The 23,059-nt window shown below is 43.5% G+C and overlaps 1 protein-coding gene across 4 annotated transcripts in view; it reads right to left on the bottom strand.

Moving 5' to 3' along the window:
• LOC123991101 (RNA-binding protein 33-like) overlaps positions 1 to 23,059 on the bottom strand; it is a 45,474-nt gene that overhangs the window by 11,770 nt on the left and 10,645 nt on the right. Inside the window, exons 4-15 of one of the 4 annotated variants that reach the window (XM_046292305.1) lie at positions 21,577 to 21,647; positions 20,364 to 20,628; positions 17,431 to 17,550; positions 16,797 to 16,977; positions 16,158 to 16,387; positions 13,291 to 13,630; positions 12,146 to 12,207; positions 7,230 to 7,356; positions 4,899 to 5,278; positions 3,753 to 4,043; positions 3,213 to 3,515; positions 1,734 to 2,372 (exon numbers count right to left, since the gene is read on the bottom strand). In XM_046292305.1, coding sequence (XP_046148261.1) covers positions 1,734 to 2,372; positions 3,213 to 3,515; positions 3,753 to 4,043; positions 4,899 to 5,278; positions 7,230 to 7,356; positions 12,146 to 12,207; positions 13,291 to 13,630; positions 16,158 to 16,387; positions 16,797 to 16,977; positions 17,431 to 17,550; positions 20,364 to 20,628; positions 21,577 to 21,647 — 3,009 coding nt within the window. The remainder of the gene's footprint in view (positions 1 to 1,733; positions 2,373 to 3,212; positions 3,516 to 3,752; positions 4,044 to 4,898; positions 5,279 to 7,229; positions 7,357 to 12,145; positions 12,208 to 13,290; positions 13,631 to 16,157; positions 16,388 to 16,796; positions 16,978 to 17,430; positions 17,551 to 20,363; positions 20,629 to 21,576; positions 21,648 to 23,059) is intronic. The other 3 variants (XM_046292307.1, XM_046292308.1, XM_046292306.1) reach the window with 3 other exon arrangements.

The raw sequence follows: 23,059 nt of genomic DNA, 5'->3' as shown, positions 1-23,059 counted from the left end.
GCTGTGAATGGATACAACACGGAATGGTGGATGGACACACTCGTTATTAAATAGAGTTACAGATAGCTGGGGCTGTGCAGCCTACGATTACCATGCTTATACACACACGACACACAAACACGCACAGGCTGACACAGCTGAAAGGTCGTCTCTCGTCTCCTCTCTTATTCTAAATCGTCTCCTCTCTTATTCTAAATGTGACAGATCAATACCGGGGAGAGAGAGAACGGGGGAGAGAAAGACAGCAGTGATATATATGACTGACCCGTCTCTTGCCCCCCCCCAGCAAATGGATTAATCCTCCTATAGAAATCTACAGCTGCTGATTGCTCCCATCAGATGCTAAGCTGCATTACAACCGAGTGACATGTTCCCTGTCCCTTTACCCCTCCCCCTCTACTCCCCACCCCACTTGCTTTTGTGCCGCGTGTTGCATTGTAGGGCCCTGTTCTGTCTGATGAAAATTTAATTTCCCCCTTATCTGCACTGCCTAAGCTATACAAATCCAAATCCCTCAAAAGTGGTGACTCTTTTTTACACACAGGTATTATGGCGCAGAGCCGCCCTGTTAAAGGAAGATTAATTGCCACGTGTCGGGGGTTGACGTTTCTATAGCTCACACACCTGAGAGATGGCTGATGGAGAGCGCGAGGGAGGGAGAGAGAAGGAGAGAGCGAGGGAAAGAACATCGTCAGGCTGCCGTCGATGACAGCGGAACAATATGGAAGAGAGAGCATCAGGAGAATCTGCTTTTCAGCACAGCTATGGGCTCCCTCCCTCTCTCTCGTTCTCCCTCTGAGATGCGGCACTTCAGATAGCACGGCAAAGGTTTCTATTAACGTGGCTGACACCCAGTTATCTTAATCTAAGGCAGCAGAGAGAGAGAGAGAGAGAGAGAGAGAGAGCCTGCGATTCAGCCTTTACAGCCTTATCCTCTGGGATGGCGGCAACGCAGCTTACTCCAAAATACCATCACATCTCACAAAGGCCTCAACAACAAATATGAATGTTTGAACACAAAGCCATTTCCAGTTTACAAACGAGATGAATTCATAATTACGGCGGCGGCAGTGACTTGATCAAATGAGAATAAAATGATCGACGCTGACAAAGGAGGGATTGAATCGGGGACACACAGTTGGCTTATAACGCTCTTTTCTGTTTTACACTTCCAAGTTCCCTTGTCTTTATCTTTTTGCCTTTAAAAGGACAGACACGAACCTTTGAGGGCAGTGGACTGGTGTCGCTACCAAATAAATGCGATAAATGTCAGATGAATGCCAGACAGTTTATTGACTGGCGCCTTTCATTGTTTAAACGGTAAGATTGGTGTGGAAGCACCTAATCCTCAATACCACCACTCAAACAAAGGGAATCAGACACTTTGGATCCATTTTGCCAAAATGAAACCGTCAGAGATATGTCATTCCGAATAGGTTACAAAAAATGAGTTCCTCCTAGGGAGTGAGTGACATTTAAAAGTATCTGGAAATTCTTGAGTTGAATTCAAGGGAACAAAGATGGAGGGTGGAGGGACAAAGGCACTAACCAAACAATAAAGATACCGTTTGTCTAAGGTTGTAAAATTCCAGTACATTTTTCCAAATGTCCATGTTTTCCAGATATCCTTGTTAAAGGATTTCAGATTTCCCTCCTGATTTCATGAATCTCAGAGAATTTTGCAATCCTATATTTGTCAAGTCTAAAAACAAATGAGCAAACCAGACACTCACCCCTCCTAGAAGCTTGACAACTCTAACTTTCTGGGGGATGTGTGGCCCCGCTCTGTCTCCACTATTGGCTCGCTGCATCACAGTTCTCTTCACCCCTGACTTAGTCCCCAGAGCCTGGGCCTGGCCTGGACTCAGACCTGCCATCAGGGCTCCCTGCATGGGCATGTTCCCCAGGGCAGTGGGTCTCCCTGGTCTGATAGGGTTCAGTTGGGTAACGTTCCTCCTCTGCTGCTGATTTTGTTGCTGGGCCTGCTGGGTAGGGTTGGAACCAGGGCCCGTGTTATGCCCCTGTTGGCCCCCCTGCCAGCCTGGCGCTGGGGCTTGCTGACCCGGGCCCTTGGTCATCTGCAGGCGGGTCTTCACGTTCTGGCGGAGCGCGGGGGGCGTCGGTGGAGTGCATTTAGGAGGGAAGGCAGTAGAACCTTGCTGGGGCTGTTGGGGTTTAGGTGGAAACTGCCTCTGCTGCTGTTGTTGTGGTGGGTCACCCTGGCCGTTGATGCGCTCCAGAAGCTCCTTCTTGCGAACGCCGGCTTGCATCTGCCTCCTCATCTCCTTCCTCTTCAGGATCTCCTCCCGGAGTCGCTTCTGCTCCTCGATCTTCAGACGGTACTGCCGCGTCTCTTCGTCCTCATCAGGATCCTGCAACCAACCAAACACTATGAGAAACATCACACTCACACTCTCCATGAGCTAGTAACATGGGTAGCATCCCCACTGGCACCCTATTCCCTATATAGTGCACTACTTTTGACCAAAGTCCTATGGGCACACAGTGCCCCTCAACCTATTCCCTTTATAGTGCACTACTTTCGACTCGCGCGGGTGCACTATAGGGAATAGGGTGCAGTCACAGAGCTGCAGTGACTACCACTGGAACCGTCTAAATTGGTGTGACATTCACAGCAGTAATGAGAAGCGATACCCCAGAGAAATATACTATGATATTGATTCCGTTTCCAATGGACTCCCCGGTGAACGAGTCTCAACTAATTTATAACCTTATGATCGGGCCATTAATAAACAGAATAGCATTCACTGCTCCATCTAACTGAACACGGCGGGCTTAGCACGGCTTAATATGTCAGGTTACTGAATTTTACAGGCACAATGTGTCAAAATTCTCAAATTATCGCCACACCTTGAATGTGATGGTAAAAAAATACAAAATGATTGGTGAAACTGAAGAAGCCACTTATATATGACTCATATGACTCACTCATATATGAGAATCCAAGCCGTTTGCCTTTGTTTCCCCGTTTTGGCAATGACCTCAACACCGTTTTATTTATACACTACTTTTGTGTGCATCCCAAATGGCACCATAATTCCCTACATAGTGCACCACTTTTGACCAGAGCCCTATATACACTATGTAGGGAATAGGGTGCCGTTTGGGGAGCACCCAAAAGTAGTGTCTCAACAAAACGGTGTTGAGGTCATGGCCAAAACGGGGAAACAAACATGTGGTGCAGGACTGACCTGTACTGCTATGTTTGGCAGAGTGCCTGTGGAATCCCTGCGAACCACCGTTCTTTCAGGTGGTCCAGGTAGCTGTGCTGCAGCCTTGTTGGCAGCAGTAGGCTGGGCTCTCCCTCTGCCACCGCCGGGGACCGGCCAAGCGTTCAGGCTCGGTCGCACCCCCGCCTGCATTGCCCTGGCAACGGGCCTGACGTTGGGCGCCGAGGCGGGGCGGACATTGTTCATGTTTTGGTTGCCAGGTGCCACGGGGAGCTCGCGGAGGTTGCTGTTGCGCTGGGGAAGGACTTTCAGTGCAGGAGGGTTCTGTGGAAGTGGGGGGGGGGATTTATATTTTGTTAGTGTTTGGATCACAATCATATTCTAAAATCACTAGCCACTTCCGAACTGACATCAGCTTTATATATCTATATAACCAATGTGATTTTTCTTCTTCTGTGCACATAGTTTTTTTTATTGAAAGCAAAGCACATTGATTCCTTCGAAATCAGTTGGAACGTGTCATGAATCCAAATAGTCCTACGACCGATACTAGCTGCTCACCATACGGGGCCTGATGGGGGCGTTCCGTTGCTGTGGGTGGGGTCCGCCAGGGTGCGTCTGCCTGGGGCTGCCGTGCTGCTGCATCTGGTGAAAGAGGGGCTGGCCCTGCCCACCGCCATGGTGCATCATGGGGCCTTGCCGCTGCTCGTTGGGGTGGAGCTGGTGCTGTGAGTGGTGGTGGGGGGGCGGCTGAGACAGGTCCTGTCTGTGGTGCTGCTGTTGTTGTTGATGGGAGAGAGGCAAGTCGTGATGCTGGAGGTGCGAGTGGGGAGGGCCGTGCTGCATCAAGCCCTAGTTTTAATTTCAACGCAAAAGGACAAAGTGGGCAGAATGAGTGATTCTGACAAGACAGGGTAAAAGATTGACTGTTTTGACTTACAACTTGAAACAATAAAAATAAAATCAGCCACACTTCTAAAGTTCTCATATGCAGGCGATTGGAGCTTCTGTAAGGAGAAACGGTTACATGCATATGATTAACCTCCAATCGGTGTCCTCATATAGCCGCGGCAACAGAGGTAGAACAATGAGCCGTACACTAGAGGGCACTCTTGTCTGCGCCTCACCATTCATACCGCATGGGAAGGTCTCTTTGAGAAATATTAGCTGTTTTAATGACTTTTTCACTAAACAGGGAATATTCAACAAGCGGTTCCAATATTTTTATAACCGAGTAAGAATGGTACGAAATTCATGAATTAAGAATAAGGACCATATTTCACATTTGATATGTATCCCAACAGGTATTGTATAATTGTTTTATTTCTTTATTGAACCTTTATTTAACTAGGCTAGTCAGTTAAGAACAAATTCTTATTTACAATGACGGCCTAGGAACAGTGGGTTAACTGCCTTGTTCAGGGGCAGAACGACAGATTTTTACCTTGTCAGCTTGGGGATTCGATCGGTTACTGGCCCAACGCTCTAACCACCTGCAACCCCATAATCACTAATTGTGAAGAAGCTTGTAAAAACCCATAGTATACAATATAAACTGAAGTGATTTCCATCTATGCCCAGTAAATACTTCAGCAATAGACAACACATACCCAGTTGTGGACCAATCCCTGAATCATTCCACTCCACCTTGCACAGGCAAAGCGCAGGCCACTGCCACACACGTTCATTGGTAGAAGATTCACTTACTCTCATCCGTACCTGCATCCCAAACTGGAGCTGCTGCAGGGGGAAGGGCCCGGGGGGCACCTGCTGCTGCTGAAACCCGGGCTGAATGTGGCCCATGAAGGGCCTGGTGTTGGGGGGTCCACCGAGCCCCGTCAGGCTGGCCATGCCCTGGTGGCCCTGGGGGTGGCCCTGGGGAGGCAGGTTGGGTCTGGGGGGCTCTCTCTGGAACAGCCCTAGCTGGCCCCCTGGACCCTGGCCTGGCTGGTTGAACCCTCCTAGGCCTGGCTGGTTGAAGGTCATGTGGCCCTGGCTGGGGATCTGATGGTTGTTACTGTTTATGAGTAAGCCAGGGTTCTGGTGCTCGAACATGTGCTGCTGTTGCCCAGGGAACCGCCCTGGGTCTATAGAACAGGAGGGGAAGTAGGAGGGAGGAAAAATCCACAACAGAGACGTCAAGTTGTTTGCTGCGTCGCCACATTTCCCACTCACTTTTAATACATCAGACAGCGACTGCCTCGAGTCTTGGCTGCATGGACTAAGGCTGAGGGAAGCAGCACACATAGGCCTACATCTCTATCAACAGAAAATAACACAACACCAATATTTCATTCCACATAAGCAGTAATTTAGAAAATGTGTGATACGCTTGTATATTAGGAGCCCCGACTCATTCGAAAGCATGTCGGTGCACATACATACAGTTGCCTTCAGAAAGTATTCACACCCCTTGACTTATTCCACATGTTGTTGTGTTATAGCCTGAATAGAACATGTATTAAATTGAGAACCTGGCCTACACAGAATACCCCATAATGTCAAAGTGGAATTATGACTTCCGGGATTTCTACAAATGAATTAAAAATTAAAAGCTGAAGTGTCTTGAGTCCATATGTATTAAACACCTTTGTAATGGCAAGCCTAAATAAGATTGCACACAATAAGTTGCAAAGACTGACTGTGTGCAATAATGGTGTTTAAAATGTTTTTTGAATGACTGCCTCATATCTGTACCCCACACATACAATTAGGTCCCTCAGTCAAGCAGTGAATTTCAAACATAGATTCAACCACAAAGACCAGAGAGGTTTTCCAATGCCTCACAAAGAAGGGCACCTATTGGTAGATGGGGAACAAAATCTGACATTGAATATCCCTTTAAGGATGGTGAGATACAGGTGTCCTTCCTAACTCAGTTGCTGGAGAGTATGGTGACTATAAAACAGTTAGAGAGTATAATGGCTGTGATAGGAGAACACTTAGGATGGATCAACAACATTGTAGTTACTCCACAATATTAACCTAAGTGACAGTGAAAAGAAGGACGCCTGTACAGAATAGAAATAGTCCAAAACCATGCATCCTGTTTGCAACAAGGCACTAAAGTAATTCTGCAGAAAATGTGGCAAAGTAATTCACTTTTTGTCCTGAATACAAAGTGTTATGTTTGGGGCAAATCCAATACAACACAATACTGACTACCACACTCCATATTTTCAAGCATAATGATGGCTGCATCATGTTATGGGTATGCTTGTAATCGTTAAGGACTGGGCAGTTTTTCATTATAAAGAAGAAACGGAATGGAGCTAAGCATAGGCAAAATCCCAGAGGAAAACCTGGTTCAGTCTGCTTTCCACAGTGATTGTTCCTGACTTAAATCTGGTTGAAACTCTATGGCAATACCTGAAAATGGTTGTCTAGCAATGATCAACAACCAATTTGACAGAGCTTGAAGAACAAATAAAAACATGTACTCACATCTGTAATCGCTGCCAAAGTAGATTCTAACATGTATTGACTCAGGGGGTTGAATGCTTATTCATCTAATCAAGATATACAGTATTAGTACTTTTTTTAGAAAAGTACCCATTTTTCTTCCACTTTTACATTAGAGTATTTTGTGTAGGTCGTTGACAACAAAAAAATCTAATTAAATTCATTTTAATCCCACTTTGTAACACAACAAAATGTGGAAAAAGTCAAAGGATGTGAATACATTCTGAAGGCACTGTATAACATTAATTTAGTTAATGGAACTCTGCAATTACGCTCGCAGCGTACCCTGAAGGTATACTGCTAGGGGTTAATGCCCAGAAGGCTTGGATATGCTAAGAGAGACGATTTAACCCCTTAAAGGCAGGGAAGGACGCGTGGGTGGGCGAGCTAGGTGTGTGTGTCTTGGTGAGGAGGTTTGCATCCCAAATGGCACCCTGTTATATAGCGCACTACTTATGACGAGGGGCCCTGGTCAAAAGTAATTCACTATATAGGGAATAGGGTGACATTTGGGACAAGAGTAGTGCACTAAATAGGAAAAAAGGGTGCCATTTGAGATGCAGGCTGTGGTCTTACCCCCGATAAAGAAGGGCTCTCTGTCCTGGGGGCCGGGGGGAGGCTGGTTCCTCCAGGGCTCCATGTGATGCGGGGGCCTCTGGCCAAAATTACCAGGCATGTGCTGCTGCTGGAAGTCCCCTGATCCCTGTGAGGGGGAGAGGTGCACACACACTCATACATTGAATTCCACATTGGGAACCACAGTAATCACAAACTAATTAAAACTAATGAAAAGGGTGCATTTTGGGTAACAATATTATACTACAAAGGGAGCGAGTGCTCGGAATTGATTCTTATTAGGCACGATGTTGACCAGGGTAAAATGTATCAATGTTTACACCATTTTGTAAGAAATACCATTGAGAATAAGTGAGAGTAAACCTCTAAATTCACTAGTGTTCATTGGCATCCTAAGCATCATGACAAAAAAATCTGCCATCTTGGCCAGGAAAACATTCATTTGAGAAACGGCTAACAATCGTATAACAATGGATCTCTGGTAAACCTGCACTAAAGCCTACATAGAACTTTGTTGACGGGACCTGCTCGCGTTTTCGGGAACATGGACGGCAGAGCATATTGGGCTTGTGTTAGATCAGTGCTAATTTCTTTGTTTCATCTACCCATTGTGTATGTACAACAGCTTTCCACACAGCACAAAATCCCCCCACAGTGCTCCGTCTAGTCTACCTTCAAGGAAAAGCAGCAGATAACGATCCCATAATCCCTCCTCGGAATAAGATCCCCCCACCCCCACCCATAGCCGGTCTCTCTTTTATTCGCTTAAACATCCGTCTCTGTTGAAAAATTAACCTTCAACTCAAAACGTGGCAATTCCACAACTGGGTTGCTTAGGCCTCCATCCTCCTCGCCCCTTTGTAAATTACTTAAAATGCTATCTAGGCTTAATCCACCTTGATTCGCCGGTAGACTGCCGGCATTTAGAAATGGATAGAGGAGCGTTTTGAGTGCTGGAAGGGAGAGAGAGTCGCCAAAGTTGCTTAACTGAAAGTTAATCAACGGGGCTTAACGAAGCAGAGGACGAGAGGGAGCGGATCATATTGTTAGTTTGGACATTATCGCTCTGTTCCAAAGGTCAGTCCCGTTTGCACAATGGAGACTCGGTTGCCTACATAATACCTCTGGAAATTTGTATGAATTTGATAACGCGGCTCATCCGCACTGAGTGCTAATCCTTGATAAACAGGCTGAGAGGTGCTCAATGTGTAACTGATGCTGCAGATATCCCTCTCGGAAAGAGGAGGGCTAGCTAAAACAAACGTCATACAATGGACCGGGTCATATGTCAAACCATTCACTGAGAAATGGAAATGAAGAGGATTAGAAGTGGCATTTGTTTTGTTCGGTCCCTCTTTGGACATATTGTCTTGTACAAATTTCACATTGTTGCCACTGTTTATGGAGGAATTTCATATGTAAAGGACAATGGTACTGTTGACCAATGAGACTGAAAGATATATTAGACAAGTGCCTCCACCATCAGAAAGAAATTTGCACTGATGTGACTTCAATGTCACCTTTTAATGTCATCTTTGTAGCTTGGACAATGTGGAACCTAGGCTACTTTTATATTTTCAATATCTAACCTGATGATATTACAACATATTCACATTTGGAACAAATGGCAAAATATATTATATTTTAACCAACAGTCCCTTGATATGCTGGATAATATTTTATGCTCGACTCAAGAAATGTACATTTGGGACAAATTACAAACCTAAAAATGTATTCTTGACTAGCAGTTTCTATCGCCATAGCCCCTAATTAGCTCTTAATTGGAACCTCAGATTAATATTTCATAATACATTTTCCAAATGTTTTATAGAATGATATTACATATTGGGGGGGTAATGTATGATAATCATCCATAATCTGCTGCCCAGTGGTAAATGGATGTTGCTGGGTGTTTTGTCACCTGCATTTCAAATCGTGTCCCTGGCAACAGCAGCCTAAATGTGAATGACAGCTGGGGAATCCAACACTATGCTAGGCATCAGCCCAGCCTCTACTTCCAACTCTGATAATTGTGAAAAACAGCTCTGCTACACACTGGAGCCTCTCTGCTATCAACGTACACCACAATCACAGACAGGAAAGGAGACGAGGACGATTGTTGTTTGAAAAACGCCAAAATTGTACTCAGACTCTAAACGCGAGATCCTGGCTCATTTGTTAACAAGGTTTATAAGTAAACCTTTCGCCAAATGCAATTGGATGCATCCATTTGTCAATGTCTGATTTGCATTAATCCATATAAAACGCTCTTCCCGAGAAGGTGTCAGTCAGCACCAGTGCCACCTGATGCCTGGGCATCAATTAGCTTGACACCCTGTTCTCTACATCAGTGGTTCTCAAACCTCTCCTCGGAGACCCCCAGTCCTTACCACCCCTACCTTGTCACAACACAACTGTTTGGCTCAAACACATTAAGAAGGAAAGAAATTCAACAAATGAACTTTTAACAAGGCACACCTGTTCATTGAAATGCCTTCCAGGTGACTACCTCATGAAGCAGGTTGAGAGAATGCCAAGTGTGTGCAAAGCTGTCATCAAGACAAAGGGTGGCTACTTTGAAGAATCTAAAATATATTTTTATTTGTTTAACACTTTTTGGGTTACTACATGATTCCATGTGTTATTTCATAGTTTTGATCTCTTCACTATTATTCTACAATGTAGAAAATTGTAAAAATAAAGAAAAACCCTTGAATAAGTAGGTGTGTCCAAACTTTTGACTGGTACTGTATTTCATTTAAAAAAAGGTTCTCTCTAAATATGCGTTATATACAATGAAAGGTCAAATACACTGCATTTCAAACAGTCAGCAATAATCTAATGAATTCAGGACTTGTGAAGTTATACCTAGGCTAAATATACATATTCCACAACCATAAGACCCACTAATAAATAATTACAATATTTCATGAAAATAGTTACTTGCTTTTTTTTGCTGCAATAATACTGGATCTTGCTTTCAAGTCCATCTATGAAAAGGACCTTTTTTGTTCCAAATATAACCATGCATAATGCACATTTACCAATAATGACTTCTTGTAGCAGGTATTAGGCTATAGAAAATGAACACAGGTCTCATCAACAACCTCTCAAGCCCACGTGCTAGTGATTAGCCAGCTAATCTTTATATTTCAAGTTTAGCCAACTTGGATCTATTTGCTTGCTAACAAGGTTGAACAGTTGAATTGTTATGAACACACACTTCTGCCCATCTCCAACTGTTTTAAAAGCCTGTTAGCCTGTGCACTTTGTTCAGATGCTGAAATCAAGTGGCCTAACTTATTTCTCAGAACGACAAAGAGTTGCCAATTCCTTATATGATTGTGTTGATGCTAATTGCACATTTACAAAACACAGACTAGACAGCTAGTATAAGAGTCTATGGCTAAAATGCTGCTAACGTACCAATTCCACATGCGACAAACTGAGCATTCATTTTCCAGAATCGATGTTCAATGATACTCTTGTTTTAGTAGTGCCTGCTATGCGCGCAATTTGAGTAGATGAGACATGAAAAGGGTGAAAAGTTAACTTATGTTATGGTGTCCATATTACCAATTATTTTGGACCAAACCTCAAATGCAAATAGCGAGTTGAAACCGCTTGCCAGAGAGGAAGATGTGATCTCAACTTTGCTGGCATGAGAGGCAGAGGGAGGGGCTTGGTGTGTGTGTAAACCATAGAGGAAGAGGCTATGGGAGAGTCTCGCTAAAAATCTGTCCAAAATAAGACCAAAGTATTTCTATGGGATTATTTTGGACCAAAGCTTGTCGCCTGCATTCCAGCCTTTGAGACAACGACTCCCATTGTTAGGGCGGTGACTTACATTTCTTAATTATATACAGATCTATGGTGTAAATTGGGAAGGTACACACAGCACAGAGGCACGAAGGAGAGGAGACCAAAAATACAACATGAGAACAAGCTGACAAACACTCATAAAAATGAAAAATAACAAAACCTCAAAACCTTCTTGCAATAGAGGCATTTGGAATATCGCGCAAAAAACATACATTCGAATTAATCTGATATAATCGCCCAGCACTAATGCAACCTGAGTAACTTGAGGCACAGTTGGCTGCCTGGCCAATTCACTTCCCCGCCAGTCCTGTAATCACTTTAAAGGCATTCCTTTCCTGTCATCTCTGTAATGACTTCTATGTTACTCTGGCTGCGTTTAGACAGGCAGCCCAATTCTGATATTTTTCTTCATGAATTGGTCTTTTGACCGATCACATCAGATCTTTTTCAGATCTGATTGGTTAAAGATCAGATTTCAGGTGCCTGTCTAAACGTAGCCTCAGAGGTTCTTCACTGACTCCAGTTTCCAGTTTCCTTTTTTAAACTAACTGAATACCTATTTATCCCTTAGTATTAAACCAAAATTATGCTATTGGGTTGTTTTTCTAATTCAAAACAGCCTTCTAAAGGTCTGTTCTACTTTGTGCCACAAAATTTCCCTAAAAAGTAGTATTTTCATTGGTGGTAGTGGGCTGTATCCTGGACTGTGTCCCTAATGTTACCCTATCCCCATAGGACTCTGGTCAAAATTAGTGCACTATGTAGGGGAAAGGGTGCCATTTGGGACATGCCCCTGATTTCAGGATTCCATTGTAAAGCCAACCACATGGTTTGAGCCCTAGCACATCCATAAAGAGTGCTAACTAATTTAAGCCTCAGCCACCACAGCCCTCCAAGAAGGCCAGCCACGGCCAAAAGCCCCTATCAACCATTTCCAGTTGTGCAGACAGACTCGGTATGAGTGTTTACAGATTTGCTCCAACAGTATTTGGACCAGAGCGGGTATCTAATTGCGATAATGATATTTCCCTCACAAAGAGGCCCAGCGCTAACCGTGTGATGGGGGAGTGTGTGTAGGAGCAGCTGCTACTCACAGGGAACCTCTGAGGACTCGCAGCAGGTCTGGGCTGGCTCTGGGCAGGAGGCATCAAGGGCACTGCAATGAGAGAGGGAAGGAGTGGTGGGGGGTGGGGGCAAATGATGTATATGGGGCAGAGAGACCAAAGGAGGAGGGGTCAAGAGAGAAATGAGAAGAGGAAGAGAGAACGCAGGGGTAGGGAGAAGGAAGGGTAGTCCATTAGGCACCTCTGTGTGTACTAAAGGCTGATTCACAGGCACGCATCTTACATTTCACCTCCGAGATGGGCTCACATTTATACACAGCTGGACAGAGGCAAAAAGGAATGAACGAACATAGTGAAGCATTGCGGTTGAAGTTGTCTAATGGACAAGGAGGATGGGTACTTTTGGCTCTGAAAGAGGCCATTTCATCACACAGTATGAGGCTTTTTGACTTCAGTAAATACTCCATGCATCTTCAATTCATAAATCAGTTTGAGTTGCAACTGGTAATGGCAATTCATTTTCCACAGGAATTGAAAAGGACAATTCGTTGCAAATATGGGTTAAGGGACATATGCCAACCTCTGGTAAACACTCCCATTATCCTGTCCACCCCCCTCCCCTCAAAACACACACCGACTGTCTATCTCTGTTACACACACCCCTAGTCATGACCGAAGGCAATCCCTGATCTTTTCACAGACAGAGACCCACACACACAAACACCGCACCAACACATTTCAGTCTGGACAGACAGGGAAGATAAACCAATCTCAAGGAATGGAATGGAGATACCGCCAAAAAACGACAAGTAAATAAACCTATTACTGGCTGAAAGCCCTATTCACTTGTCATTCAACCCAAACAACAACATGACATTCTAATCCAGACACTTTTCAAAGCAGTGCACGGATAACTGCCAACCATACGGCAACGTACGCCTTTGCTTAGAGGTAAATATTCAAAACATTCAATGGAGGTGCTATCCTTACAATAAGTCCAAAACTTAAGGAAAAAGGACCCAGTGGGCCACTCAAATGACACACTATTCCCTAAATAAAGAAATACTTTTGACCTGGGCCCAAAGGGAATATAAGGTGCCATTTATGACAACATCAAAAGTAATGCACTATATATAGGGAATAGGGTGCTACTTGGAACGCAAGTGCAGACCTACCTTGTGCAGGGGAAGACGCTGGGCCCCTGAAATGGGGATTGATGTGGATGTTCTTGGGCTGCTGCTGCTGCTGTTGCTGGTGGGGGTGGTTGTGTGAAGGAGGGGGACTCATCATGCGGGGAGGCGGGTCCATCTGGGGCCTGACTGGTGCCCCGTGTGAGGAGGGAGAGCTACGGTGGGCCATGTGCTGGGGGATGAGGGGTTGCAGGGGCTGCTGGGCCAGCGAGCCCCCACTGTGCTCCTGGAAAAGAGGCCCTCGGGGGCCACCGGGGCCACCCTGGCGATGGTGCTGCTGATGATGAGTTTGGTGGTGAGGGGGAGGCATTCTGGCAGGAGACTGCTAATTGGAGAGAGAGAGAGAGAGAGAGAGAGAGAGAGAGAGAGAGAGAGAGAGAGAGAGAGAGAGAGAGAGAGAGTAATGGAGAGTGGGGGAGATAGAGGGAAGACCAATACAACAAGTCAGATGTGTTGAGTATACAAAACATTACGAACACTTGCTCTTTCCATGACAGACTGACCAGGTGAAAGCTTTGATCCCTTATTAGTGTCCCTTGTTAAATCCACCTCAATCAATGTAGATGAAGGGGAGGAGACAGCTTAAATAAGGATTTTTAAGCCTTGAGACAATTGAGACATGGATTGTATATGTGTGCCATTCAGAGGGTGAATGGGCAAGACAAAATATTTTAAGTGCCTTTGAACAGGGTATGGTAGCAGACTGGTGGGCTTTTCCCACTCAACAGTTTCCCGTGTGTATCAAGAATAGTCCACCACCCAAAGGATATCCTGCCAACTTGACACAACTAACTGCGGGAAGCATTGGAGTCTACATGGGCCAGTATCCCTGTGGAACGCTTTCCACACCTTGTAGAGTCCATGCCCCAATGCTTTGAGGAGGTTTTGAGGGGTGGGGGGTGGGGAGGGGTGTATTGCTCAGTAAATTAGTTAAATAAAGACACCATTAATCCTTCACCTAGACCTATATGTTAACTTTAGCTCCTATTCAATTACCTGTTGGCCAGTCATATATCAATTCTAAACCAAGTTAAGATATTTTCACCCCTCCAGTCATTCCCCACACAGTACATCACCACTAACACGAATGCATTAATGTCAGTTGAGCGTTCCCATACCTCTTAAAGAAGCATGTTTAAAAGGATTTTCATTTTTCATATAGAGAACGGAGTGGCTGCGGACGTGAGTTTTGTCTGATCGCTTCTTTTGTCCGGACTAAAGATGCCGAAGCCGATCACCTTCTCCGCACGTGCTTATGCTCTACTTCACTCGTAGAGAACGGGCTACTCTGGCGAATGGTGCTCGTTTAATAAAGTCGGATCAAAGCTGAATCAATGTCTGTCTATATTGATAGTATTCGGCATAACAAATGCAATAGCATAGTATTACATTACTCTAAAGGCGTCTGTATACATAGGTTCGGTTTGCTCCTAGCCACCACGGCTAGGCAACGCAAACGTCTGTGCTCGCATACTCCCTAAAGACCTTCAATAAAAGCGGCAATATTAATGTTGTTCGTCCCTCTTGAGCAACCGTAACAACATACGGAGTAACACTTCCTCAAAATAGCCCAAATTAATCTAAGATAAATCAAGAAATCTGTCATTTAATTTTGAAAATTTTTGCTGAGGAGGTCTTAGTCAAGCAATTTTTCATCTAGCTAAGCTGTTTGGTGCAGTTCTTCTCAAGTGAAACAAGTCGCATGAAAACTAGTAGCGCACTGTAGACGGTAGGGCCTAACTGCTGCTGTGGTCTCTCGTCTCTCTCGTTGAAAGACAGCAAACACTTCATTGAAAACTCCTGTCCATAGTTCCCACCCCAACTTTTGACCAATCACCAACGAATGGGCGAAGACTTCGTCTACAGACTTACAGACTTGCCTCAAGAAAAAAAGTTTGCAAGAACAGCTCCCTAAAACACTGCCGAACACCAAAACGAACAAAAACCTGACAAAATATGTGCTACCTGTTTCAACTGGGAAGCATGCGACAAGCTTAAGACAAAAACACCACCGCATTTTTTTCACTCATGTGACTAAAACTCAACAGCGCACGGCACTAGACAAAATACACTAGTAGGCTATGCTGCAATTTGTTAACACCGTCTGTTCTAATATTCGCTCGCTATACATAATTCAAAAACAACACTGTGGGCAACTTCAAAACACTGTATAAACTCAAGAAAATCTAAATGCCTATCCTCATGAAACTGATTTGAGATCAAATGGTTTGAATGCAGATGCTGCATGGGCGTTTCACTGGTAAAGAATTATCATTCACGATTGACAGTGAGAAATGTGAAGGGAAGGAGGCCACAAAATGTGTGCGTAAAGTTAAAAAAAACGTGTGCAGAAGCTTTGGGATTTTTTAATTCCGGGAAGAAAAAAAAAATGTCTGGGAAAAAGTCTTATCTGCAGACGTGGCCTATGCAGAAATGACTTCCAATGGATGAACAACTTAGATTAATGGATTATATGCTTCAAAATATATCTAATAAAAGGCCACGAGAAACTAAATCCTACGCAAAGAACTAAATTAATTTAATATAATTCTGTCTAAATGGACTACCGCCAACGTTTTTGGTATAATCCATATATCAACATTGATAAGGGGAGCAGAGAAGCGGAATAGTTGACTTTGTTCACGCACAAGTGATCACGGTTTCAATAGGCCATGGAGAGAACGGCATATTTGCGAACAATCACAAGAAGCCTTCATGGCTGTGCCTTATTAGTTTTGCAGGTAAACATTAGGGCCGGGACGATAGCAATACCACAAAATTTTTTCCTTGGCAAAAATGAAAACACGAAGCAAACCTTTTGCATTGTGTCGGTTCATTTTGTTAAGATTTACCTGCATGCCCATATGCAGTGGCATCATTGGGAGCCGCTGGTCATTCATTCGTCCTCTTCCTCCACCAAAGTCTCCCATCCCGAATCCGGGGAACCCCCCCCGTCCTCCTCGTCCTCTGAATCCTCCTCTCTCTCCTCCTCTTCCTCCTCGGCCCCCAAAGCGGCCCTGCTTCCTCTGGCGCTCCTTCTCCTCAAACTCCATCAGGTCTGCTTTGGCCTCTTCAGAGAGCTCTGGTGGGCAAAACACATCAGGAAGTGAGCATTACATCATTCAGGGGTAATTTCCCAGACACAGATTTAAGCCTTGTCCTAGACTAAAAAGCATTTCTTATGAAGAATCTCCATTGAGCATGGTTATTATTCTAAGACTAGGCTAAAAACGATGTCTGTGAAACCAGCCCTCAAATACAGCCCATACATGCTCAAAATACATGCTCAAGATGGATTTGTTGAGCATTTTCTTTTGATCCATGTTGTGTAAATACATTTTAGAGTTAAGCTTGAAATGCTCTTCAACCTTAACCAAGTCAACCAAACAAAGCCCAAACCTCTTACTTATTACAGTTAACAAATACGAAGCAAAAATAAATTGACATTTGAATTAAGAGTTTCCTGAGTGCAAGGTTGTAATTAAATGTACCTAATGTTTCAGGAATGTTTCTTCTTTTGTTTGCTGCATCTGCCAGCCGCACAATGCCAGACGTGACGTCTTTGCGCTCTGTTTTGAAACGCAACCGACCGGACTGTCCATCGTCGTCTTCCTCCTCATCCTCGTCTTCCTCCTCCTTCACTTCTTCCTCTGGCTCTGGTTCATTTTCAGCCTTTGGAAATATAGGGACCATCTTAGTCATAAATTATGAACAACCCATCAGATATATGGATAGTGTTCATCTTGTAAGCCTACAAACTGCAACCATGAACATACGAGATGTTGACTTCACATCACAAAAGATGCAGGCCTTCGGCATGGTTTAAACCATTAGAATTAGCTACGCACACATTATTGATCATTTGCACATTTTTTTTACCTAGGCAACTCCAAAATCGCCACACAGCTAGCGTCAATCAGCACAACAGCCATTGACTCAATGCAACACATCAGACAAAAAGGGTCTCTGAATATTAATGTCTGCGTCCCAAATGTACCTTATTTCCTATATAGTGCATTACTTTTGACCTGAAACTCTAAGTAGTTCCTTATATAGGAATATATAGGGAATAGGGTGCCGCCTGAGACATAGCCAGTGAATGAGGGAGACCCATTCTGTTCACACCTCCTCTGCGAGCTGAGAGTCTTCCCCTTCTTCCCCCTCCGGTGCTTCCTGTTGCTCTGCCTGCTCCCCTAGATGCTCCGGTTGTTCTCCATCTCTGTAGCTTGCCGAGTAATCATCCACCTACAACAACATGGAGATTCAGAATCCATATTCTAAATACTAGTCAGTCATCAACACAGTGCCTTCAGAAAGTATTCGTAACCCTTGACTTACTCAACAGCCTGAATATCAAAATGGATCAAATGTATTTTTTTTTCTCACCCATCTACACACAATACCTCAAACAGTTTTTTTTTACATTTTAGCTCAATACCGCAAACATGTTGTTGTTTTTTTTTTTTACATTTTAGCTCATTTATAAAACATTTTATACAGAAATATCTCATTCACATAAGTATTCACACCCGAGTCAATACTTTGCAGAAGCACCTTTGGCGCTGATTACAGCTTTGGGTCAGTCATCTTGGGTATGTCTGGATAAGGCTTTGCACATCTGGATTTGGGGATTTTTCCCCATCCTTCCTTGCAGATATTCTCTTAAGTTAAATCAGTCAGTAGAACGTCCTCTTTAGTGTCCTAAGTTTTCATAACTGTGACCTTAATTGCCTACCGTCTGTAAGCTATGTGTCTTAACGACCTTTCCACAGGTGCATGTTCATTAATTGTTTATGGTTCATTGAACAAGCATGGGAAACGGTGTTTAAACCCTTTACAATGAAGATCTGTGAAGTTATTTGGATTTTTATGAATTATCTTTGAAAGACAGGGTCCTGAAAAAGGGATGGGTTTTTTCTGAGTTGATATGCCTCATCACAAGAGATCTACGGACAGTTCCTTGGACTTCGCTGTCAACTGTGGGATCTTATATAGACCTGTGGGACCTTATAAAAATAAAAAAATTATATAGACACGTGTTCATTTCTAAATCATGTCCAAACAATGGTATTGACAATGCATGTACTCCAATCAAGTTGTATTGACATTTTAAGTATGATCAAAGGAAATTGGATGCACTTGAGCTCAATTTGGAGTATCATATCAAAAGGGGTGTGAATACTTATGTAATCGGTTATATTTCTATATATAATTTCCAACAATTTGCCAACATTTCTAAAAACATGTTTTCACTTCGTCATTATGGGGTATTGTGTGTAGATGGGTGAACAACAAGTATATTTCATCCATTTTGAATTCAGGTTGAAACACAACAAAATGTGGAATAAGTTAAAGGGGTATGAATATTTTCTGAAGGCACTGTAGATGAAGTATATTCCTTCTTTCTCCCACCCTTGTATTGGCTCATGTTTACTATTACTATTAATATTAGGAGGATAGTATTACACTGGCCTAAGATTACAGCCTTTGTGGGTTTAGGATAACTATATCCCCATGGAACTGATGTCTAAAGGAATAACGGTAGAGCCAAAAATACTGCAGTGTTTCCCTTCAATGAAAATATTAACCGCGAGTATAAAGGGGAAAACATTGAAATGTTATGAGGGGGGTTAGCGGAGGGGGGTTAGAAAGGGGGAGCCTCTTTTGAATTACCATAACAGTGGGAGCAGGCTTCATTACTATTCCTGACGGCATTTGAAATTCAATGAGATGTAAATGTTTGACATGATATACAGAAATACAGAAATGCAGGGGGGGACACACACTCTCCAAATCAGTGATGGTGAAAATATCATTGAGCTAGCTACTGACTACTGCACAAATCGCTGCTTTATTGGCTCACTTTAGAAGATCATGACTCAATGCCATGCAGGAACATCACACACACGATACAACACTTGTATGGTTCCGAAACCTGTGATTGCGGTAAAAAAAAAATAATGTCAACACTAAAGGCCTTCCAACTCATCTTTGATATACCACGTGGTCGCAATTTGCGTAGTTACACTATTTTTAAAGCATATTTCCATTGAGAAGCCACTAGGTGCTTCATAACCGTCAAATGAGGTCAGTGTGTAGGTCGCAGGCCAGTGTTTGGTGTTCTGCACCATTAACCTGCCAACCCAACACATAATATTGCAGACAAATACCCTTGGCAGCAGAAGGATAGACAGACTGACTGCCCCGAAGGGACAGAAAGGGCTTAATCCTTTAAACTGTTCCACATATTACCTCTGAATAGCACTGCAAACAGAAGTGTTTAAGCCCAGGCAGTCAAGTCACCTTGTAAACATAGTTATTACACACAAAAACACAAATGTGCAATACGCACTCATTGGGGTTTTTCAAAGTAAGTATGAAGTAAAACCGTGCAACCCTACTAAGGTTAAAGGCTTAATTTTCAGTGTGGAGAAAGTAATACGTCTTTGTCAGACAGGTGTCAAGCGTCGTCACACCTTGGTAAATCGGGCCATTACAGACATCACACATTAATCTAGTCTTATCTTCATCCCCTCTTCACTTCGAGGTTTGGGAAATAAATAAACGGGGAAAATCGCATCAATCATTTCAGGACTGTATGGGGTGTCTGGTTGTCCCTAGGAAGGTCAATAATCTTTTCACCTATGTGAGAGTTTATCAGATGGAGTCAAGAGCCCGAGATAAAGGCCCCTCGCGTAAACCTCCACCGATTGGCAGCGCGTCTTCCTCGCACAAAGCGTCTCTTTAGCCGGACAAAGATACAGGGCCCAAGGTCACAATGGCACCGGGCGTCACAGCCGACAGACACCAGAGCATTACCTACCTACCGCCAAACAAGCTGTCAACACCAACTTTGTCAGCGAAAGGAGAAATCAACTGGCGGAGAGTGATAATGAATCTAATCCCCCCACACCCCTACCCAACATGCATCCCCTTTAGCGCCCCCTGAATAGATTTGATATGTGCCCCCTGAAACCCAAGACGGGGAAATCGACGTTATCTTTTCAAGATACAATGGAGTAAGACAGAAGGAGGGGAGATGGGGGGGGGTGACTCACTTGAAATTCATCGTCTAGAGGCTCATTGATTTGAATGTCTAACACTTCGTCCTGGTAAATCCCGTCGCCTTCGGCCTGTTCTCTTGAGTATTCCGTTTGGCCGTCTGGCATCTCCATGTCATTGGGCTGGCTGTACTCATCCACGTACTCTCCCCCCTCCTGCTGGTAGCCCCTCTCTACATCTCCTAGGTCGTCTGTGTAGTCTACGGGGTTCACCTGCTGGTCAAATTCGCCTAGAGTAGCATTGAGGCTAATGCCCTGGCCGCTGAAAGGCAAAAACACACAATTATATAGGGTGTTCAATCAATGCTGTACAATGTAGAGAAAAACGGGGCGATTCAAGAAAGTGCTACGAAATTAATGTCAAAACATAGTTTTCTTTATAAATGACATAGAATGACTCATTACATTGATTGTTCTCTACAGTGTTGATGAAGGTTCATTTGCGGTGGACGTTGCTAGTTTAGAATGCGCCCCTCTTGGTTGCATCTCTTCCATATTTGGTGTTGTGAGGTGGTTTTATTTGGAGGTGTTTCCACTGCTTGGACCAATAAAAAAATCTACTTGATACCTTTGTCATTTTCACCTCCAGATCCTTGGCTTTCATTGCCTATATTGGCGATCAATCTACGCTGAGAGGGGCCATTTCTATGGCGTTTTAAAGGGAAGACTCAGAAATACACAATGAAAACAGGAACAGATTGTCTTCACGGAGGGTGAATAATGAAATTCAGTCTGTTTTGTAAAGAAATACATATTTAGTCCCTATTTGTTTTGTGTTCAGCAGATTTCAGGGGGTCGTTGTTTCCACTCACGAACCTGCAGCCACTAGTTAGCTTGTCAGTTGACGTTCAAAGTTAGAGCCGTTCGGCCGCGGAGCAGCGACACAGAGTTCTATTGAGTAGTTACCACTTTTTGATCATGCCTGTGATAACATTCCACTCACTCTAAACATGCTACATTCTCAGAGTAAATTGTGTGTAACCATATATGGTAGAGACATGGGGTTTGGACCATTGTTTTTCTGACAGAATTTTCAAATTGTGTGGACATATTTGTATAAACCATAAATGCATTAATCCTTTTATGGGGGAACACCATAAATTATAAACTAAGGAGACTGCAGCTCAGAAATTGTAACCTAATGTGTCTACAGATTAAGTTTGGAAATGCAATCAGCACAATCAGACCACGTAGATACAAATTAACTTACATGTTTTGATCTTCGTCATCGCTTTGCAGAAGGTCGTCGTTCAATTCCTCATCTGACACTTCTGAGGGATTCTAAAATCAAGAAAAACAACCCAGAACAGATCAGTATGTTCTAGCTCATGTTATTCATTCCTTGCAAGCCAAGGCTTTGGATGGCAAGGTCGACTAAACTGCAACTACTGAATATCAACCAAAAGTGAAGTGTTCTTCATTTCTACAAACCACATCAGATTGAAAGTGTAGGCCTATGTATGATCGAATCAGATTGCTAATCTCACATATTTTAGGTAAATACTTGAGAATGAATAAAATAGTTCAAATAAACATGGGGATCTCCTTCAGTCCAAAAGGATGCTTTATTCTCATGTGGTGAAGGCAATCTGGGCAGGTTAAGTGTGTTCTCACAAAGTCCTCTTTAAATAAAAAAAATTAAAAACACTGTTCTCTTTGTATTCACACTGCCCTTGCCTTTGAATGAGGACGCAACTCTTTTGCCAGTTCATTTCACCAATTTTGCAGTTCGAGTTGCTATGTTTAGAAAGGAACCAAGATATTTGTCCAACATTCACTCAGAGCACTCTGGGACAAGCCATTTCATAAGAATATGTTATTGGACAGCTAGATATACCTACTTACATTTGGGAAGCGAATAGATTGAATTTAGTAAAAAAGTTGCGACAACAATTTTAATCAGAAGAACAACTGCAGATTAAACAATGTTGTAATTGAAAATTGTACACCCAATGTAGGCTACTGCCCTTTAAAGAGCTAGAAACGACTTTGTACCCTGTTGTGAATCTCACCAAATATGTTGTCTTCTCACACTATTCAAACCCAACAACCAAATAAACAGTTTATGAAGATAAAGATCACATATTGCTAACAAATAATCTGAAGTAAATCCTCCACACATAGGTTATTTTGGAAATACACTATATACACACACACACACAAAAGTATGTGGACACCCCTTCAAATGAGTGGATTCAGCTATTTCAGCCACACCCGTTGCTGACAGGTGGATAAAAGAGCACACTGCCATTTAATCTCCATAGACAAACATTGGCAGTAGAATGGCCTTACTGAAGAGCTCATTGACTTTCAACGCAGCACCGTCCTAGGATGCCACCTTTCAAACAAGTTAGATCTTCACATTTCTGCCCTGCAAGAGCTGCCCCAGTCAAATGAAAGTGCTGTTATTGTGAAGTGGAAACATCTAGGACCAACAATGGCTCAGCCTCAAAGTGGTAGGCCACACAAGCGCACAGAACGGAACTGCTGAGTGCTGAAGCGCGTAGCGAGTAAAAATGGTCTGTCCTCGGTTGCAACACTCACTACCGAGTTCCAAACTGCCCCTGGAAGCAACGTCAGGATCTTCATGAAATGGATTACCATAGCCGAGCAGCCACACACAAGCCTAAGATTACTATGCGCAATGCCAAGGATTGGATAAAGTGGTGTAAAGCTCACTGCCATTGGACTCT

This window comes from Oncorhynchus gorbuscha, linkage group LG12 (assembly GCF_021184085.1).
Source record: "Oncorhynchus gorbuscha isolate QuinsamMale2020 ecotype Even-year linkage group LG12, OgorEven_v1.0, whole genome shotgun sequence".
Lineage (NCBI taxonomy): Eukaryota > Metazoa > Chordata > Actinopteri > Salmoniformes > Salmonidae > Oncorhynchus > Oncorhynchus gorbuscha.
Note: the sequence above shows the minus strand (reverse complement) of the source record. Positions and strands in the feature narration are given on the sequence as shown.